General features: G+C 39.6%; 1 protein-coding gene across 4 annotated transcripts in view; it reads right to left on the bottom strand.

Annotated features, from left to right (window-relative positions):
• LOC122562670 (P2X purinoceptor 4-like) overlaps positions 1–21,668 on the bottom strand; it is a 50,740-nt gene extending 29,072 nt beyond the window's left edge. Inside the window, exons 1-4 of one of the 4 annotated variants that reach the window (XM_088000034.1) lie at positions 21,289–21,662; positions 12,238–12,385; positions 11,369–11,440; positions 2,316–2,388 (exon numbers count right to left, since the gene is read on the bottom strand). In XM_088000034.1, coding sequence (XP_087856160.1) covers positions 2,316–2,388; positions 11,369–11,440; positions 12,238–12,385; positions 21,289–21,419 — 424 coding nt within the window. In that variant the 5' untranslated portion in view covers positions 21,420–21,662. Of the gene's footprint in view, positions 1–2,315; positions 2,389–11,368; positions 11,441–12,237; positions 12,386–21,288 lie in introns of all 4 variants that reach the window. The other 3 variants (XM_088000036.1, XM_088000035.1, XM_088000037.1) reach the window with 3 other exon arrangements.
• Between the last annotated feature and the right edge of the window lie 727 nt (positions 21,669–22,395).

Below are 22,395 nucleotides of genomic sequence, written 5' to 3'. Positions count from 1 at the left end.
CAACCCATGCCCATGGATTGACCCCTGAGCTGTTGGAGCCTGTCTTCAAGACTGAGGTGGTTTAGAGTAAGTGTCGAGCTGAAACTGCCAGATATGCACACTGGCTTCCTTGCTAAGTTTTCCTGACAACCTAACTTGTTTGGAGAGTTTGGTAAAGTGTGAATATTAATGACGGTAGTTGTATTAATGAGGTGTTTTACAAGCACTTAATTCCGGTTAACTGGCATCTTACTGCTGCCTAGCAAGAATCGCACCACACACTTGTGCAGGATTTATGCAATAGTTGGGGTGGAGAAAGGATGGTTGTAGTTCAGATCCACATTATTATCATTTAATCTGAACTATTAAAATCCCCACCTCCGCCACCCTCCAACTATTACATAAACACTGCCCTCTGTGCACTTCACTTCATACAGTCATAGACTCAGAGATGTACAGTACGGAAACAGGCCCTTTGGTCCAACTCCTCCATGCCGACCATCTGCAATCTAAACTCAAAACGTTAGCTTGCTTTCTCTCTTTGGATGTTGCCTGACCCGCTGTGATATCCAGCAATTTTTTTTTCAGTACAGATTCCAGCATCTGCAGTAATTTGCTCCTATTTTCTTTGTGGACTTATTTTTGTTTCTGTGTTGTGATATATCTCATGATGGAGAAAAATGAGTCACTTTAGGCAGAATTACATGTTTCATAAGCATGGTATTTTTCCACAATTAAGAGATCAGGAAAGCACAATGCTATTTTCAGTATAAAGTTAAAAATCACACAACACCAGGTTACAGTCCAACAGATTTATTTGAAAGTACAAGCTTTCAAAGCGCTGCTTCTTTGTCAGGTAGCTAGTGGGGCAGGATCATAGGACACAGAATTTATAGAAAAAGATCAAGGTGTCATACATCTGGTGCGATGTATTCAACAAACCTAGGTGGCTGTTAAGTCTTTAATCACTTAGAATGGGTTGCAGGTTTCGATTCATTAATATGTAAATCCCAGAACTTCTTTCAAGTCACATTCCCAAGATAACTTAAGTTTTAATGAAAGATGGTGACATTTCAGCTCAGAAAATGCATTAAAGGTGTGAGGTTAGAGTCTGTCTATATTCCAACCTTGAGTCAGACCGATTCTTTTTCCAAAGTAGGAATTTATAAAACGTCATATGGACTGCCTGCCTACAGATTGTGCGCTTTTTGAACACAATAGAAATGTTTCTGCAAATACAAATCTGCAATTTGGAAATAATTTCTAAATAAACCTCTAGGAGAAAGTAAGGACCGCAGATACTGGAGATCAGAGTCAAAAAGTGTGGCGCTGGAAAAGCACAGCTGATCAGGCAGCATCCGAGGAGCAGGAGAGTCCTGTTCAAATAAACCAGTTGGATTATTAACTGGTGTTATATAATCTTTAACTTTGTCCACCCCTGTCAAACATCAGCACCTCCACATCATTTTCAGTATAATCCACGGTTGAAAGGATATGTTGTTAGGTCTAAGGCACAATAGAGTTTAAGGTAAAATAAGTTAAAGCTGTTTTCAGTGGTGGATGCTTTTCCTACTGAGCATGTGTGGAAAAAAAACTGGGGACCTGAAGATCAATCAGTATTATAGTCCAAGTTGTTAAGACTTCACATTCTTCTTATTTCTAAGGAGCAAATATAATATCCTACCTGCTCTCCTCCATCTTGCCTTCACACTGCATTTAAATAAAGACTAAAGTCAAATTCAATCTACCTCCAGACCTCAAAGTATGGACACTTTGCCTCTTTCAGATTTTGCTTAATCCTACAACTGTCCAACCAGTTTATAAAATTTGCAAAGTCACCTACTTTGTGTATTGTTATGAATATTACAGTGCCCTGTGCTTTGGATGTTGGCCAATCCTAAATTCCCAATTTCCAAACGTAATTTCTCTAACACTGTTGGTGACGTTGGGGGTTTGGTGGAAAAAAGAGAAAAGGAAGAATGAAGCGGTCATCTCTGATTTAAAAGCTTGCACCCTGACTTCGGTTCTTTTCTCGACCATTACTTGGTTCATTTAGTTATACCATGAACCAGATAAAAAATTACAACTTCAGTGATACGTAAAAGGAATGGGATTCGTCATACATACAGATTTGATCAAGGTTTATCAAAGTTTCTGTTATCACATTCACTTTAAAAAAAGATGACTTTCCAAGTCAGAATTTGAAAACCAAGAACTTTTATTTTTAGAAAAAAACAAATATTGTGTTTAAGAGCAATAAAGGATCAACTCTGCAGTGTTTACCATTAGTACTTCATCCTGCATTCTGGCTGACAGTAAAATTAAATTTAACATACCATTACTATGGGAACTGTGCTGTCCAGCTGCACAATCAGTGTCTGATTTACATCTTGTACTTTCATTTGGCAACTGAAAAAGATAAACATTATCTTTCAGCAAACTTTTTAAACAAGTTAAATTAAACACAATCCTCATTCTCTACTTCTATCATATACAATTGATTTGGCAGAACACCTATATGAGAGTAAACAGGCAAAGCATGATGACTCACGAGTTCTCTTGCAGGCCCTGCTTTGCTTGCCAGGGACTTAACAACCATTCAAACGTTGTTAATCAATGAGATTTAATTAAAAGTAACTATAGTGATTCCTTACTTAAAGTTGTAGTTGCATTCCTAAGAAGTGCAACTTTAGGTGAAATAATTTTAAGCAATTCAGATTTTCCCATTGCAACCAATGTAAAAGTTATAGTTACTTTTCTGGGACCATTCCATCAAAAAATAGAATCCCTGTAGCACAGAAAGAGGCCATTCGACCCATCAAATCTGCACTGAACCTACAAACAGCAATCCTCCCTATCACCACACTTACCACAGCTAACCCACCAAACCCGTACATCCTTGGACAATGCAAAGCAATTTAGCATGGCTAATCTATCTAACTTGCACATCTTTAGACTGTGGGAGGAACCCACACAGACTCGGAGAGAATGTGCAAACTCTTCACAGACAGTGTGACCCAATCGAACCCAGGACGCTGGTGTTCTAAAAGAACCAGAACTACAACGGAGCCACTGTGCTACCCCAAATATTTAAATAATATTTTAAAATATTTAAAAACATTATACTCTAAGTTGAAACACTGTACACTCCTAAATGCCTATTTTGATAAATGAAATAACTTTGTTTTAAATTTATAATTTTGATAAGAAATATGTTAACTATTTCCTCTTAACTCCAGCTCCTGGCCTTTCCCACAGAATTTCTCCTACCTTCCACTTCCCTGCTCACCACTTGGTCTCTGAAACCCTCACAGAGACAGGATGCAAGAAAGGGACTAAAAAGGAACCATGAGTGGAGCATAGAAGCAACAAGTGGCAGATAGTTGGAGGGAGAGAATGAAAGATTGCCAGATAGTGAGAAAGATCACTCCAAAATAGTACCAATCAGATCATGCACTATCTGCCAGCCATGGCACAAAACACAAGCTAAATTTCTGATGTTAAGCACACTATATCGATCTCATTCTATCCAGTTGGGTGATCCTGAGGCAAAACAGTGCTGAATAACACAACTTAAAAGGGATCTTATTGTATCATATCACCTGGCCCAGCTCCTCAAACACAAAGCCATGCTGTCCATTAAACATTTACTGCACATCCACCAAATCGTCCCCAACAATTCATGTCTTCACATTCATCCACAAGCACTGAAAATGTTCATAAAAATCTGTGACACATGCAAAGGCCATGGCTAAAGGATAAGTCATCCTGTTAATGTTGGAATCCAGTCTGCATGGCTATGGACAAGGTGTGCATTGATTCACAGTCGATTCTGATGTAACATGATAGTTTTATTCTCGTGCAATCTCGCGTTAAGAAAATCGCGCAACAGCCACATTATTTAAACTAATGGGACTGGAATCGCATTATAACCAGTAAGGAAAGTTCGGATTCTACAAATAACGGTCTAAATTCTCCAATCGGGTTAAAGACAATTCACATTGAAGAAACACACATTATAGCAGAACCAAATGTATCTGATTTCTGGAAGTGAAGTTATACAGGAGGCAGGGGTCTAAAGACATCTACGTATCAATATGTTAAATATGATCTGGATTCCTCTACCCTTTCTGCTGTTATGCACATGTGACGTGATTGCGCATTCCCTGCAGATATGCTACTACATCTCCGGGGTTATCTTTTTCATCAGTGACCCCTGAGGTTCAGCAATGGTGTCCAGCAGTACACAGCTTAGAGTGGAATGCATCCTCAATCATGGACTCTCCATAGGTACTGCAGCCAACACACTCTGCTCATGCTAACTTGCAAACTGTGAAACTCCAAATGAAAACTCTGCTCTTCCAATGGGAACTATTTAAACAAAAGTGCGCTAATACCTGCTGAGATTATGTTCTTTAACAGTCCACCCTCAGAAGAAACAAGTGCCTCCATGGAAGAGTGACCTAATTAGTCCATGGACTGCTATTCTATGTGTGATGGCCCAAGCAGAATTAGAATTTGCAATGGCCAATTACTTAGTATAATTAAAATGATCAAGTGCATCCATTGCTAAAACAAAGGCAACATGATGTGAATAAAAGTGAAGTAGTGGATGCTGGAGATCTGAAATAAAAACAAAGCGCTGGAGAAATGCAGCAAGTTTGGCAGCATCTGTGGAGAGAGAAATAAAGTTAACTTTCAAAGTCTGATGAGTCATATTGGACTCAAAATGTTAACTTTGTTTCTCTCGCTGCCAGACATGTTCAGTTTCTCGAGCACTTTGTTTTCTTCAACATTACATGAGTCTTCAATAAAATGCGGAATGTAAATATTTATTGCTGTCACCAAGAAGCTGCGAGGTCTCAGTATCTTCATCACCAATGGTTAGAGATGCAGATATGTCACTGATCTCTGTGATTTATTATTCTGATATCAGTTGCATTATTTATAGCAGCCCACAACAGGTTCTCTTCCCTCCTTGTCTTTTATGCTCTTTTCTCCAGCAATAGTGGAACTACAGGTCTGTGAATTTTTGTAAAGCATGTCTTAACCCAGTAGTTCTCCTACTGCTGGTGGCTGATTGGGGTGAATGGATAACTGGTAAGTTGAGGAAATGCAGAGCAAGTGAGTAAGTGATTACTATATGTCCCAAGTTAAGTGAGTGAGAAACTGATGTAATGACTTGGCAAGCATAATGAGAGTGAGTGGCTACAGGATGTTGTTGAATTTACAGCTGCTTGTATTTCTTGATATGGTTAGGTCATTAGACCACATCCTGCATTGGATCTTGGTGTGAAGTACAAAACTCCTGCCAAATCATTCCACCAACTTTAACCAGGCCTTCTTTCTGATAGCAGCAGGCTTCAATTTAAAATGATGTCCTTCCAGTTCCTTACTATATCCAGCAGTGCCTACAGGAGATATTATTAAATGAAGGCAAAAACTTTGAGTGTCCTGAGTTCATCTTGTAAAATTGTTACTCTTTCCTAAACATCCCAACTCCTCCAAATGCCACCTTTGAATTGGTCCTTTAAAGAAGTGAGTTGAGATTAAATCACATGGGTGAGCATCGCGTTTATTGACATGCAGCATGGGATATGAAATTCAGAAGCCAATGATAATTTCAAAATTGTTACCTAATTTAAAATTCCAACATGGTGAAATCTCTCCCTAGTTTTGCACATACTATTGCTCCCTGCCATTCAGAGCTCACCTCTCATTATTGGGTTCATGTTATTTAAAACTCTATTTAACCTCCACTGGTGCTGAACATAGTAAATACAATTACATCATATTGTTGAAAGAACATTATTTTGTCATATTGTTAAACAAGGTGGACCAGGAAAAGATTTGAATGGGAAAGTTTTGCAAACATTTAAAGTATTGTCACATTGTATGATAGTGGAATAGATTAGTGAGTGACAGAATATGTGGATTTTAGAAAGACAATACTGACAATGTTTACTTAGATTTCCTCAGTGTTTTGTTGTGCCCAATTTAGCTCCCATGTTCTGGAAAAGCCATAGGTACCTTGAGAAAAAGTCAAAAGAAAGTAAACAACTTTGGTAATATCAAACTGTGTGATACAAGATTTTGAACACTAAACATGTTCACCGTGAGATTCCTTTGTTACTTTTGTCTGAGCTAATCACCTATTTGGCTGGGAAAAATTAGGACGAAGACTTACAAGGATGTTGCCAGGGTTGGAGGATTTGAGCTATAGGGAGAGGCTGAACAGGCTGGGGCTGTTATTCCTGGAGTGTCAGAGGCTGAGGGGTGACCTTTCGGAGTTTATAAAATCATGAGGGACATGGATAGGGTAAATAGACAAAGTCTTTCCCTGGGATGGGGGAGTCCAGAACTAGAGGGCATAGAGTCATAGAGATGTACAGCATGGAAACAGACCCTTTGGTCCAACCCATCCATGCTGACCAGATAACCCAACCCAATCTAGTCCAACCTGCCAGCACCTGGCCCATATCCCTCCAAACCCTTCCTATTCATATACCCATCCAAATGCCTCTTAAATGTTGCAATTGTACCAGCCTCCACCACTTCCTCTGGCGGCTCATTCCAAACACGTACCACTCTCTGTGTGAAAAAGTTGCCCCATAGGTCTCTTTCATATCTTTCCCGTCTCACCCTAAACCTATGCCCTCTAGTTCTGGACTCCCCGACCCCAGGGAAAAGACTTTGCCTGTTTACCTACCCATGCCCTTCATAATTTTGTAAATCTCTATAAGGTCACCCCTCAGCCTCAGACACTCCAGAGAAAACAGCCCAGCCTGTTTAACATGTCCCTAAAATTCAAATTATCCAACCCTGGCAGCATCCTTGTAAATCTTTTCTGAACCCTTTCAAGTTTCACAACATCTTTCCAACAGGAAGGAGACCAGAATTGTACGCAATATTCCAACAGTGGCCTAACCAATGTCCTGTACAGCCGCAACATGACATCCCAACTCCTGTACTCAATACTCTGAACAATAAAGGAAAGCATGCCAAACACCTTCTTCACTATCCTATCTACCTGCGACTCCACTTTCAAGGAGCTATGAACCTGCACTCCAAGGTCTCTGTTCAGCAGCATTCCCTAGGGCCTTACCATTAAGTGTATAAGTCCTGCTAAGATTTGCTTTCCCAAAATGCAGAACCTCTCATTTATCTGAATTAAACATCATCTGCCACTTCTCAGCCCATTGGCCCATCTGATCAAGGTCCTGTTGTAATGTGAGGTAACCCTCTTCGCTGTCCACTACACCTCCAATTTTGGTGTCATCTGCAAACTTACTAACTATACCTCTTATGCTCGCATCCAAATCATTTATGTAAATGACAAAAAAGTAGAGGACCCAGCACCGATCCTTGTGGCACTCCACTGGTCACAGGCCTCCTGTCTGAAAAACAACCCTCCACCACCACCCTCTGTCTTCTACCTTTGAGCCAGTTCTGTATCCAAATGGCTAACTCTCCCTGTATTCCGTGAGATCTAACCTTGTTAATCAGTCTCCCATGGGGAACCTTGTCGAACACCTTACTGAAATCCATATAGATCACATCTACTGCTCTGCCTTCATTAATCCTCTTTGTTACTTCCTCAAAAAACTCAATCAAGTTTGTGAGACATGATTTCCCATGCACAAAGCCATGCTGACTATCCCTAATCAGACCTTGCATTTCCAAATACATGTACATCCTGTCCCTCAGGATTCCCGCCAACAACTTGCCCACCACCGACATCAGGCTCACTGGTCTACAGTTCCCTGGCTTGTCCTTACCACCTTTCTTAAACTGTGGCACCACGTTAGCCAACCTCCAGTCTTCCGGCACCTCACCTGTGACTATCAATTATACAAATATCTCAGCAAGAGGCCCAGCAATCACTTCTCTAGCTTCCCAAAGAGTTCTAGGGTACACCTGATCAAGTCCTGGGGATTATCCAACTGTACCCATTTCAAGACATCTAGCACTTTTCCCTTTGTAATATGGACATTTGCAAGATGTCACCATCTATTTCCCTACAGTCCATATCTTCCATATCCTTTTCCACAGTAAATACTAAAGCAAAATATTCATTTAGTATGTCCCCCATTTTCTGCGGCTTCACACAAAGGACGCCTTGCTGATCTCTGAGGGGCCCTATTCCCTCCCTAGTTACCCTTTTGTCCTTCATGTATTTGTAAAAACTCTTTGGGTTCTCCTTAATTCTATTTGCCAAAGCTATCTCATGTCCCCTTTTTGCCCTCCTGATTTCCCTCCTAAGTATACTTCTACTTAATTATACTCTTCTCAGGATTAATTCGATCTATCCTATCCTTACATGTGTTTCCTTCTTTTTCTTAACCAAACCCTCAATTTCTTTAGTCATCCAGCATTCCCTATACTTACCAGCCTTTCCTTTCACCCTAACAGGAATGTACTTTCTCTGGATTCTCGTTAGCTCATTTCTGAAGGCTTCCCATTTTCCAGTCATCCCTTAACTTGCAAACATCTACCCCCTATCAGCTTCCAAAAGTTCTTGCCTAATACCGTCAAAATTGGCCTTTCCCCAATTTAGAACTTCAGAGGATGGGTGTGGACTTGTTGGGCTGAAGAGCCTACTTCCACACTGTAGGGATTCTATGGTTCTAACCCACATCGAAACCCCTGCTCTGAAAACTCGATTCACACTTAGCCTGCTCTGACTAGTTGCACCACAGCAATGGACAGAACCAACAATATTTTAAATCCACAACACTCAAAGAAATACATTCCTGATGAAGACCTTATGCTCAATACGTCGACTCACCTGCTCCTCGGATGCTGCCTGACCAGCTCTGCTTTTTCAGCACCACACTTTTTGACTTGTTGACTTTGATCTCCAGCATCTGCACTCTTACTTTCTCCTACTCAAAGAAATAAATCAATTTGTTCCACCTCGTGATTTATGAAGCAATGTGGAGAGTGGACTGGAGAGTTGAGTTGAGACTCAGTCAATGATGATCATATTGAATGATGAAACAGAGGAATGGGTGTGTGCAGTGGAAATTTGGGCTATTCTTGCTCCTATTTCTTAAGTTTTTTGATGAGGTTACTAAGAGCAAAACAGATAGAATGAGAGAATTTAATTACCACAGTTTGGGAAGAACAAAGCAGCTTAAGTAGCTCACTTAATTTCTATGAAGTATTCGACACATTTTTCTAGATATCTTGACATGGGAAGAAGCCATATTGGATTAAGTGATTAGTAACCAATCAATATTAGTTTAACAATCTGACAATAAGGGCACATCTACCAAATAGTGGCCCTATGATTTAAGTTGATATTAAGTTTGAGAAGAAAAATCACAAACCATGGTTTAAGTAATACAAATTTTGGTGGAAATAAATAAATTAATTTATCACAGGATACCAAGCAGAACCATTACTGGATAAACCTAGAAGCAAACAGTGCAAAGTATTCAAATAAGTATTTGAACTTATTAAAAACCAATCCATACCCATCAAATAACAAGGCCTCCACTTTTGTGGTTAAGCATCCATAGCAACCAGTGAGGCAAGACAAATTGTCAAGCTAAAAGTGAATAGAAACCGACATAAATGCAAAGGGAAATGGAAAACCTGCAGAAAACCTGCAAAGCCATAAAAAGCACCAAAGAATTACAAGGAAACAGCAAATTTTGAGAAAAATTGCCATAGCTACCAGCAAAAAATGTTTAAATATATTAAGAAAATTCAAGTGGCAAAGGGAATGCATGTGAGACTGTGAAGGGTAATAAGGAACTAATAGCTTTGTTAACTGAATACTTTGCATCCATTCTCACAGTGAAGAAACAAGACAAAATATCAACGGTACCAAGGACCTAAAACAAACACATTTACTGCATTAATAAAATTCAAACATTGAAATCAGTAAATAATGAGACTTAAATGAAACACATGTCCAGGTATTAAAGAAATGACATGCACATGCTATGAGAGTGGACAAAACTATTATAAGTGAAAGGATATAATAGCTTTGGAAGGAGCACACTGTAGGTTCACTCAAATTATAACAAGGCATGAGGACAGGTTACATATTTCCTTGAGTTTAGTAGGTTCAGGGATGATCTAACAGTTGTTTCAAATGATAGTAGCTCCAAATACACTAACAAACCTCTCTTTTCTGGGAATTTGAACTCAGAATTTGAGGTTGGCCATTTAGTAGGGAAGTTAAAAACATTTTTTCACCCAGAGGTTAACAGAAATCTAGAATTCACTCCCCCTAGCAAATGTAGATATTGGCTCAATTAAATTTTAAGGTTGAAACCAATGGTTAGGCAAGGATATCAAGGGATTACAGAACAAAAGTATGTAAATTAAGCTCAGATACCATCAGATCACAAAGACTATATGGACTATTTCTGCTCCAACTTCTGATGAATAATACATTTAAAAAGCACTGAAAACAACAAACATGGTGGTGGGCGGGGGAATCAAGAGCACTGAAACAATGGGTGTTTTAAAAAATGGGACTTCTGATATTGTTTGTGGTTATCCTTTCTGATAAAGATAGTGTAAATTTACACTATGTATGTATACTTCTATGCATAAAGTCAGTTGCACTCTTGTGGTACATTAACCTATTTATTCCAGAGAAATATACGTTTTATCTGATGAAACCACAAGGATTGAATAAATAGGTTGATGTACCACAAGGGTGCAACTGATTTGATTTAAATGTAGTGTGGTGATTAGATAGAGTCATAGAGTCATACAACATGGAAACAGACTCTTTTGTGCAACCACTCCATGCTGAGCATAATCCCAAACTAAACCAGTCTCACCTGCCTGTTCCTGGCCCATATCCCTCCAAATCCTCTCCTATTCATGTATCCATCCAAATATCTTTTAAACATTGTAATTATACCTGCATCCACCACCTCCTCAGGAAGATCATTCCACACTTGAACCACCCTCCGTGTAAAACATTTGCCTCTTCTGTCTTATTTTACATTTCACTGCTCTCACCTTAAAAATGTGCCCCCTAGTCTTTAAATTCCCTATTTTAGGGAAAAGACAACTACCATCAACTCTATCTATATCTCTCGTTATTTTATAAGTTCTGTCAGGTCACCTCTCAACCTCCTATGCTCCAGTGAAAAAAATCCTTGCCTATCACCCTTTCTTTAGAACTCAAACCTTCCATACCTGGCAACATCCTGGTAAATCTCTTCTGAACCCTCTCCAGCTCGATAATATTCTTCCTATAACTGGGTGACCAGAACTGAACACAGAATTCCAAATGTTCGATTACAAAGGGACTGTGTATAGGCTCTGTTCAGATTGCAAACATTCATGTGAATTTACATGTTTAGTTGTTAAACCAATCACAACAATTAAGAATGTGGAGTAGCTGCTGAATTCTTACCTCAGGGCACCGACCTTGCGTCTGATTCTTGGTAAGAATAAAATTAGTCATAATAAAGAAGGAGTTCTCTTGCTGTTAAGAGTGAAAAAAGCTTTAATTATATGCAACTATAAAGAAATAATAATGTTTGAATTTCTAATTAAAGAAGTATTTTTATATCAAAAATTGCACTTTATTAAAATGTTCACTTTGGTAACTATTTAAAAAATGGAATACTTTTATTGCTTAGGATCAGTGATGCAAATAACGATAAAAGGTTTTATTAAAAAACACACCACAAGAGCTGAAAAGGGAGGAGCAGAAGTAGGATATTCAGCCCATCAAGTCTGCTCCACCATTGAATAAAATCATGGCTGATCTAATAATCCTCAACTCCACTTACCTGTCTTTTCCCTATAACTCTAGATTCCCTTACTGATCATAAATCTATCTCAACCTTGAATATGATTAACAATTCAACCTGCACTGCACTCTGTGACAGGGAATTTTGCACCTTCGAAAATACACAGGCAAAGACGCCCTGCAAGGAGACAGAAATGCCCTCTGAGAATGAAACTTCTCTTGCTTCTCTCCTCAGCAAACCACATAAAGCACTAGACAATGAAGTGTAGTCAATATCCCACTGCAAACTTGGGAAAATGAATAGACAAATTCAAGGTCACAAAAAACAATGGATTGATTATCCCAGAGGAAAAAAATACACAGGAAAAGTTAACTCCCACAATCTCTCTAGATTTTTCAGCTCAAATGTCTGATTTCTGCATTGTGTCAGCACTCGTTTCATGCAAAGTTAAGAAACAGTATATTTTTAATAACAAATAGTGATAAGAAAATGTGGTTTTCAAAGTTCTTAGTATTCAAAATCATACCTGTGAAGGAATAACATAATCAGCTGCATCCCATATGTATTCTTCATGTGGAGATGAATTTGTAATAGTAATACCTTTTACTTTGGTTGTAACCGAGCCAATGGTGGAATCAAATTCTTGATAGCCTTTCTGCCACACAAGTACCCACCTGGAATACAGTTTTTAAAAACTGGTAATGATCATTTTCAAAATTTTCAAATAGCAATAGTGGCGCTAAGGAAAGTTAATTATAGACCAAAGCAAAACATTAAAGTCTGATTACATACTGCGCCTTGGGATTGTCCTTATATTTAAAGCTGTGCATTTGAAGGTGGTTTATCATCACCTTCCCAGCGGCAACTAGGGATAAAGCAATAATTGCTGCTCCTGCCAATGATTCTCAAATCCCAAGAACAACTTTTTAAAATCCTAGTTGGAGAATCAAAGATATATACTAGCTGACATATATATATATATATATATATATATATGGTAGCCTGACTAATGGTTGTGACTTGTGAGTTAGTCAAAAAGCATTTGAATAGTACTCGACTAATAATGGAAACTAGAGTACATAAAAGGCTGAAGCTCAGAATTTTGTTGTTGGAGACAAGCTAATAGTGTTACTACCTGTCTCTAAGAACCATTAAGAGCAAGATTCACTGGATCTTATCAAATTCAAAAGGTACTCAATTATGTAAATTATGTTGTGAGTACTCCAGACAAGAGGAAAAATCAGCAACTGTGTATCATGTTAATATGCTAAAGTGATACTATGATAGGTCGGATAGTCAGAACAGAGGTGTATTTACAGTGGTGAAAGAAACAGGGAATGAAGCAAAAATAAGAGCAATTTCAGTAGGAATCAGAAACTAAAGTTGACTCTCCAGTAATCAGACTGGATATTACTGACGGTTGGGAAAAGCTAAATAATACGATATTCTACATCACAGAAAATTATTGAAGATCAAACAAAAGATATTACAGACTCAGATTCATTTGTATAAATCAGCTAGGAAAAAATGTCTTTCACATGATGTTAATGTAGGGAATGCAATGCCCATAAAATGTCAACCTTACAAACTCAACCCAGAGAAACTTGCTCCTGAGGGAGGAGATTAAGTTCAATCTGTAAAATTACATTATTGAACTGAGTCATAATAGCTGGAGCTCATTTATCATGACAGTGCCATAATGACATGGATCACAAACATCTTGAGCCAGATTTTCACAGCCCTTCTATAAGATGGACGATGGTAATACAGTTGGGAAAATACAGCAAGATCTGGCAAGAGCCAGATGCCTTATAAAGATGGGTTTCTGGGAGACAAGGCTACCCTTTGCCACCATGGCTAATGACTTAACTATACAAACCCCTCACTGAAACTAAATATAGATACAATGCAGCCCATTTTTCTGCAGGGAGCAAATGAAGCAAACAATAGATTCTGATACTTGGATTGGTCTGAGAAGACCTTGCGCTCAAGTTTATCATTTGATCCTAATATGCAGTGCTCAACGAGAGCAGGCAAAGAGAGGATGTGATGGGCTCTGAGGAGCTGGAGACCAGCAGTGGTCTTTCAAGGATAAACAATATCTTCAGCGTGATAAAATGCTGCAGCGTCAGATACAACAAGCCAAACAGGATTTAATTGACACTCCGTTCAATAGATGTGAGCTGGATGTAGTGATTACTCATGGCGTGTAAATTTGTTGTAGCTTTAAAAGCAAGCAGACACTGTTTGTTTTGCAAAACAAATGTTTTTATATTTGTTTTATCTTAGCTTTTGTTGATGTTCATTAGAAGTTAATGTTTTCAACCTTTTGAAGGCTTTCCAGCATGTGATGCGCCCTGTTTAAACAATGACAAGATATTATGCTATGCTGGGCATTAGGGAAAAGAGTAGAAATGGTTCCAACATGACTCAAAAGGACAGTTAGCCTGAGTATCTTGATTCTTGCAGCTGCAGTTAAATGGCTATTAATTAGATAGGTGATGATGTAAAATACCAATATATTCACAAATGTGAACTTATACTTACAATGAAGTATCACCTGCACTACCCATGTACTCACAGAAGCTTTAGTTTTTTGTTTCTCTTCCACTACGTGTACAGTGTACACTTAATGTACCTGACCGGCAACACATGACCTAATGCACAGCTGTGCTTTAAAATGGTGCTGGAAATCCTGAAAATTCTGCCTCAGGTGAGCACATGAAAGTGCAAACACAGAATTGCACAGGAAAACATGATGGGGATCATGGAGGGAGACTCTCCATGAATCGCCCCAAAATTGATTTTTAGTATCTATTATAGCAGAGTCAATGCACTTACAAAAGTAGATTCATATCCAAGTTCATTATTGGAAGATTCTATTGAAAGGATGGACAGGCATAATTTGTTACAAAAAATGACTTGTTAAAAAGAATATTGGCAAGTTCCATTGACTGATAAAGCTAAAGAATTTATTAGCTTATGGAACACCAGGTGAATTTTAGCAAAATCAAGTCATGCAGTTTGAAATGAAAAATGTACCAGCAACCTTTCAACAACTAACCAACAGAATACTCAAAAGATTATGCAAATGTGTTGCACATGTAGGATATTTTTTCTGCAGCTTTGGAGACTGAGGAGCCACCTTATGGAGGTTTATAAAATCATGAGGGGCATGGATAGGGTGAATAATCAAGGTCTTTTCACAGGGGAGGGCAAGCCAAAAGTTGAGGACTAAGATTTAAGGTCATTAGAGCCATAGAGATGTACAGCACAGGATATTGGTTAGACCACTGTTGGAATATTGTGTGCAATTCTGGTCTCCTTCCTATCGGAAAAATGTTGTGAAACTTGAAAGGCTTCAGAAAAGATTTACAAGGATGTTGCCAGGGTTGGAGGATTTGAGCTATAGGAAGAGGCTGAATATGTTGGGGCTGTTTTCCCTGGAGCATTGGAGGCTGAGGAGTAACCTTATAGAGGGTTACAAAATTATAAGGGGCATGGATGGATAAATAGACAAAGTCTTTTCCCTGGGGTGGGACAGTCCAGAACTAGAGGGTATAGGTTTAGAGTGAGAGGGGAAAGATATAAAAGAGACCTAAGGGGCAACATTTTCACGCAGAGGGTGGTACATGTATGGAATGAGCTACCAGAGGAAGTAGTGAAGGCTATCACAATTACAACATTTAAGAGGCGTCTGGATGGGTATATGAATAGGAAGGGTTTGTAGGGATATGGGCCAGGTGCCTGCAGGTGGGACTAGACTGGGTTGGGATATCTGGTCAGCATGGACAGGTTGGACCGAAGGGTCTGTTTCCATGCTGTAGTGAGAGGGAAAAGATTTTAAAGGGACCTGAGGGGCTATGTTTTCACGCAGATCCTTCCTCATGCTCCTGAAAATCCAGTGAATATATTCCTAACAAATCTGGACTCTCTTCACATCTCAGTGCTGCTGAAATAACTGCACAGAGGCTGGTATCCCATCACTAAGTCACCCTTTATTTACATAGAGTCATAGTCAGAGATGTACAGCACAGAAACAGACCCTTCAGTTCAATTCATGCGTATCGACCAGATATCCCAACCTAATCTAGTCCCACCTGCCAGCACCTGGCCCATATCCCTCCAAACCCTTCCTATTCGTATACCCATCCAGATGCCTTTTAAATGTGCAATTGTACCAGCCTCCAACACTTCCTCTGACAGCTCATTCCATACACACACCACTCTCTGCATGAAAACGTTGCCCCTTAGGTCTCTTTTATATCTTTCCTCGCTCACCCTAAACCTGGATTCCCCTACCCCAGGAAAAAGACTTTGTTTATTTATGTTATCCATGCCCCTCATGATTTTATTAACCTCTATAAGGTCACCCCTCAGCCTCTGATGCTCCAGGGAAAAAAGCCCTAGCCTATTCAGCCTCTCCCTATAGCTCAAATCCTCCAACCCTGGCAACATCCTTGTGAATATTTTCTGAACTCTTTCAAGTTTCACAACATCTTTCCGATAGGAAGGCGACCAGAATTGCACACAATATTCCAACAGTGGTCTAACCAATGTCCTGTACAGCCGCAACATGACCTTCCAACTCCTGTACTCAATACTCTGACCATTAAAGGAAAGCATAACCAAACGCCTTCTTCATTATCCTGCGACTCTACTTTAATGAGCTATGAACCTGCACTCCAATGTCTCTTTGTTCAGCAACACTCCCTAAGACCTTACCATTAAGGTCCATTAATTACCTATTAGTCAGGGGTATATATAGGATAAGGGAATGGGTCTTGGTGGGTTACTTTTCGGAGGGTCAGTTTGTACTTGTTGGGCCGAAGGGTCTGTTTCCATACAAATCTAATCTAATCTTAAGTATACAAATCCTGCTAAGATTTGCTTTCCCAAAATGCAGCACCTCACATTTATCTAAATTAAACTCCATCTGCCACTTCTCAGCCAATTGGCCCATCTGATCACGATCCCGTTGTAATCGGAGGTACCTTCTTCACTGTCCACTACACCTCCAATTTTGGTGTCATCTGCAAACTTATTAACTATACCTCTTATGCTCACATCCAAATTATTTATATAAATGACAAAAAGTAGTGGACCCAGCACCAATCCCTTTGGCACTCCACTGGTCACAGGCCTCCAGTCTGAAAAACAACCCTTCACCACCACTGTCTGTCTTCTACCTTTGAACTAGTTTTGTATCCAAATGGCTAGTTCTCCCTGTATTCCATGAGATCTAACCTTGCTAACCAGTCTTCCATGCAGAACCTTGTTGAACGTCTTACTGAAGTCCATATAGAACACCTACTGCTCTGTCCTCATCAATCCTCTTTGTTACTTCTTCAAAAAACTGAATTAAGTTCATGACACACTATTTCCCACACACAAAGCCATGTTGACTATCCCTAGTCAGTCTTTGCCTTTCATACATGTACATCCTGTCCCTCAGGATTCCTTCCAATAACTTGCCCACCACCGACATCAGGCTCACTGGTCTATAGTTCCCTGGCTTGACCTTACCACCTTTCCTAAATAGTGGCACCACATTAGCCAACCTCCAGTCTTCTGGCACCACTCCTGTCCCTATCGATGATACAAATATCTCAGCAAGGAGCCCAGCAATCACTTTCCTAGCTTCAAACAGAGTTCTAGGGTACACCTGATCAGGTTCTGAGGATTTATCCACTATTGTGTGTTTCAAGACATCCAGCACTTCTTCCTCTGTGATATGGACATTTTCCAAGATGTCACTATCTATTTCCCTACATTCTATATCTTCCATGTCCTTCTCCACAGTAAACACTGATGCAAAATACTCATTTAGTATCTCCCCCATTTTCTGCAGTTCCACACAAAGGCCGCCTTGCTGATCTTTGAGGGGGCCTATTCTCTCCCTAGTTACCCTTTTGTCCTTTATGTATTTTGCACGCGGTACACTGGCTATGACCGGCCAGCTCAGAATCAGTCCCTTAAGTGAGGAGATTCTGAATCCCCTAATTATGTCTGTCTGCAAGGGCTCCGAGATTGGCCCAGCTTAACAAACCCAATCAAGGAACTCAGTCAATAAGATCCACTTGGGTCCAATCACTACACCTGCCATTTCATAAATCAGACTGATAAACCTTTCGTCGGGCAACATCCGAGCAGGAAAATCGTCGTTTTTGAGCAAAAGCCCTTCATCAGGAATGAGTCTCATTTCTGATGAAGGGATTTTGCCCGAAACGTCAATTTTCCTGCTTCTCAGATGCTGCCTAATCTGCTGTGCTTTTTCAGCACCACAGTCTTGACTCTAACCTCCAGCATCTGCAGTACTCAATTTCGCCTGATAAACCTTTGTTGCACCATCCATGGCCAGAGTGTCCTTCCTCCGATAAGGAGATTAAAACTACATAAAATATTTCAGGTGTGGTCGTACCAAAGCTCTGTATAACTTCAGTAAGCTATCCCCTACTCCTTTACTGGTGTCCACTTGCTATGAAGGGCATCATACCATTTTTCTTCTTCACTTTCACCTGCATGCTTACTTCAGTGACTAATGCACAAGGTCACATAGATCTCACTGCACCTCCCTCTTTCCCAATCAATTGCCAGTCAGATAATGAATCTACCTTCCTGGTTTTGCTACCAAAGTAGAAAATCTCACATTTATCCATGTCACACTTCACCTGCCATGCATTTATCCACTCACTTGACTTGTCCTAATCACAGCGACACATCTCTGCAGCCTCCACAGCTCACCCTCCCACCCAGCATCGTCATCTACAAACTTGGAGTTAATACATTTAGCTCCCTCATCGATATCATTAATATGTATTGTAATTGGCTGAGACCCAATCACTGATCCCTGTGGTATCCCACTAATCACTGCCTGACACTCAAGAAAAACACCCATTTATTCCTACCCTTTTTCCTGACTGCCAACCAGTTCTTTATCCATGCCAGTACAGTTCCCCAATCCCATGCATTTTAGTTTTACTTCCTAATCTCTTATGTGAGATCTTAACAAAAGCCTTCCAATCGTCCAATTAAACTATTTCCACTGACTCCCCTTTAACAACTCTACTAGTTACATCCTCAAAACTTTCCATTAGATTTATCAAGCATGATTTCTCTTTCATCAATCCATACTGACTCTGTCCATTCCTATCACTATTTCAAAGTGCTCTACCATTAATTATTTTATAATGAACTCTCATATTTTCCCCACCACCACTATCAGACTAACCAGTCTATAATTCCCTGTTTTCCTGCTACCTCCTTTTTTATTGAAATAATGAGGCTATATTAGCTACTCTGCAGTCCAAAGGAAATGTTCCAGAACCAACAGAATCTTCAAAAATAACCACCAATGCAATCACTACTTCTGGAACCACTTCCTTAAGTACTCTGGGATGTCGATTAATCAAGCCCTGGGAATTTATCAGCCTTTAATCCCATCAATTTCCACAGTACTGCTTATCTACCAATACTGATTTCCTTCAGTTCTTCCCTCTCACAAGATCCAGTGTTTCCCAACATTTTCGGGTTGTTATCTGTTCCTCTTTAGTGAAGTCAGAACAAAAGTATGTATTTAATTGGTCTGCCATCTCTTTGTTTCCCCACTATAACTTTCACGTTTCTGGCTGGAAGGGACCTACACTTGTCTTCACTAATATTTTTGTCTTCATTTTTCTCTATTGAAGCTTTACAATCAGTTATAGACACCTGCACGCTTACTCCAATACTCTATTTTCCCCCTCTTAACCAATCCATTTGTCCTCCCTTGCTGAAATCTAAACTGCTCCCAAATCTCAGGTCTGCTGCTGTTTTTGGCCATTTTTATGTTCCTTCCTTGAATTTCATACTATCTCTGATTTCCCTTCTTAGCCATGGTCAGGCCACCTTTCCTGTTACGTTTTTGTGCCGATTGTTGCAGGTCCTATATGCATTTTTAATAAGTTTTCTCCTGCTAACTCACTGCCATCCTTTTCAGAAACATTCCCAAATTTATCATAGTCAGCTTGCACCTCACAGAATCATATTTCCTTTATTTAGACTCGAGGCCACAGTCTCAGAATCAATGATGTCACTGAATTTTAATGAAGAATTCTATCACATTATGGCCATATTTTCCCAGAGAGCTTCACACAGCAAGATTGTCAATTATTCCTTTTTCATTATTCAATATTCAGTCTAGTATTCAATACTAGCCTGTTATCTAGTTGGTTCCTCAAAATATTGATCCAGAAAACCATTCCCTACAAATGGTGGGTCAAAGCCAAATAGCACCTAAAGAACTAAAATAAGTGCTATCTTTGATTTTCTCGAGCCTTCTATGAGTATGTGCAGTAGCTGACAACCACAGAAACCAAACCACAAAAATAAACCTGATGATGTGTCAAGCAAGATTTGAATCTGCGATCTGACTCGTCCAGTATGACCATCAGTTGGGATCATAACTGGAACAAAAAAGGTTAAGAAAATGAATGGATAAAAACATGAAGGGTTTTGTTAGTTTCTCCTTCATTATTTTATTGGGTTCCAGGTCAAGCAGTGCTTTGAGTTTAAAATGTTCATCCTTGAATTCAAATCCAGTCAAGGTTTTGCCTCTTTTTCTTTGTAATTTCTATCAGCCCCATAATTTTAAAGATATCTGGTTCCCAATTTTAAATCAATCCACAACTGCTGCCATCCTTTACATATTGGCTGTGGAATATTTGTTTTATAATGCTCCAGAAAACCTCTTAGGAGATTGTGCAAGTTAAAAGGTGTTATAGAAATATAACTTCTCATTTCCGATGGCCAGGGGTTCATAAGTGAATACAGTGTTAGGTTCATTGCCAAAAATAACCAGAGATGAGATTTTTTTTAATAACAAATGAGTCATGATGATTTGGAATGGTTGGCTGAAGGGCATTGGAGATTCAAAAGTAACTCTCAAAAATAGGGGACTGGATGACTACTTGCAAAAGGGAAATGTCACAAGTCTGTGGTAAAATAATTGGATAAATGCTTCAAAGAACAAAAAGGGAAACATTGGGCCAACCCCTTTTTGTCTTCAATGGTTTTGTGAAACAGTCCTTTGATTTGCCAACTGATCTTCCTCCATACCTTGAGTTCTGATCAGATAATCAGCGAATCAGCCACTAGCTATGACTACCAATATTCACTGAAAGATATTTTATTCGATTTTGAGTTGGAAATGATCCGGCCCAGCATTGACGATCACTGGCAATGCATCTTTGCAGAATGGGACTAAGGGTCAGGCAGAAATCGAATCCCTTTTACATAAAATACTTGCATGGAAGTGAAACTCGCTCATCAAGCACTGTTCTTCAGTGTTGGCGCATGTATTTTTCGCACTTCCTAATTCGAAGCTCCACTGCTGGGAAATATTTTCCACATGCTACAGACTATCATGATGTTTCACAGTTTTTTAAAAATTACCAAATACCATGTCCTTCCGGTGCACGTAAGTTGTCCTTCTATTTCGCAATCTTTAAAATAAATCTACCAAGCATTTGTGCTTATTCCATACAATTTTTATCGCGCTTCTAATAGAAAAGTACGGAAGCATTACAGTGTAACTCACCCAATCACGTACGCAAGGATTGCTAGCTGAACGACCCTGTTTATCATCCCTACTTTTCTGTTTTTAATAAGTACGATCCTGGGAGTATCATATTCCAGGATAAAATCACAAACTGAAGAACAGCTTCCCATTGTTCAGTTTCTTGTCAAATAAGACGTTAGATCTCCCCAACTTGCTGCTACAGTACCACAAAGCCGAATCCTTCCCCCTCTGCTGTGCCTCCCCTTTGACTTGTCATGTGATTCCACTATTTATTCACTTCATATTATTCACATTGAATCAAGTTTTGTTTGCGTAACGTTTCTGACGCTTTAGCAACAGTTTTCGAGACTCCAATTTTTTTCCGTCAAAAATAAAGCTGAATCATGCCGCCTGAGTCAGATATTAAATGTCTTACTCGTCTCCCTGTTCTGTTTTCCGGCGAAAATCTGGTACAGATTTTAAACTGTCGTGAACAACGTCGATGCTCGGTGAAAGAAGCTAAGCCACAGAAGTCCAATTCCCAGCCCAGTGTCCGTTGTGCAACGAGCCTTCTGATACCAGCATCACTAAGTATAAACATAGTGGAATAGGAGTAAACCATTCGGCCCTACAAGCCTGGTTGTCTTTCAGTACAACCATAGACGATCTTCTGTCTCAACTTCCCTCCTTCGAACCGCCGAGACATCAAACATACGTTCACTCCAGCCTCTATTCTACCATGGTTGTTCACACCAAATGCCCAACTCCAAAACTTTCCAAAAATTCACAGCTTTTCTTGTGTAAGTCAGATATGATCATTCTGAGATGCAGCCGCTGGAGAGCCATCAGTTTTGCACGTTTCAACTAAATTACCTCTCATACCTTAAATGCAAGACAGCCTGTGATCACAGGGCAACATTCTCACCTTTATTGAATCATAGAATCCCTTACCGTGCAGAAAGAGCCATTTGGTTCATCCAGTCTGCACCCACCCTACAAAAGAGCATCCTATCACAACCCAGCCACCCACCCTATTCCCATAACGCTGCATTTACCATGACTAATCTACCTAGCTCCCATATCCCGGGACACAACGGAATAATTTAGCCTAGCCAATCCACCTGACTGTGTCGCTGGACTGTGGGA

This window comes from Chiloscyllium plagiosum, unplaced genomic scaffold (assembly GCF_037043375.1).
Source record: "Chiloscyllium plagiosum isolate Xiang-an unplaced genomic scaffold, Cpla_swu_hap1 HiC_scaffold_24, whole genome shotgun sequence".
In the NCBI taxonomy this organism is placed as follows: Eukaryota; Metazoa; Chordata; class Chondrichthyes; order Orectolobiformes; family Hemiscylliidae; genus Chiloscyllium; species Chiloscyllium plagiosum.
Note: the sequence above shows the minus strand (reverse complement) of the source record. Positions and strands in the feature narration are given on the sequence as shown.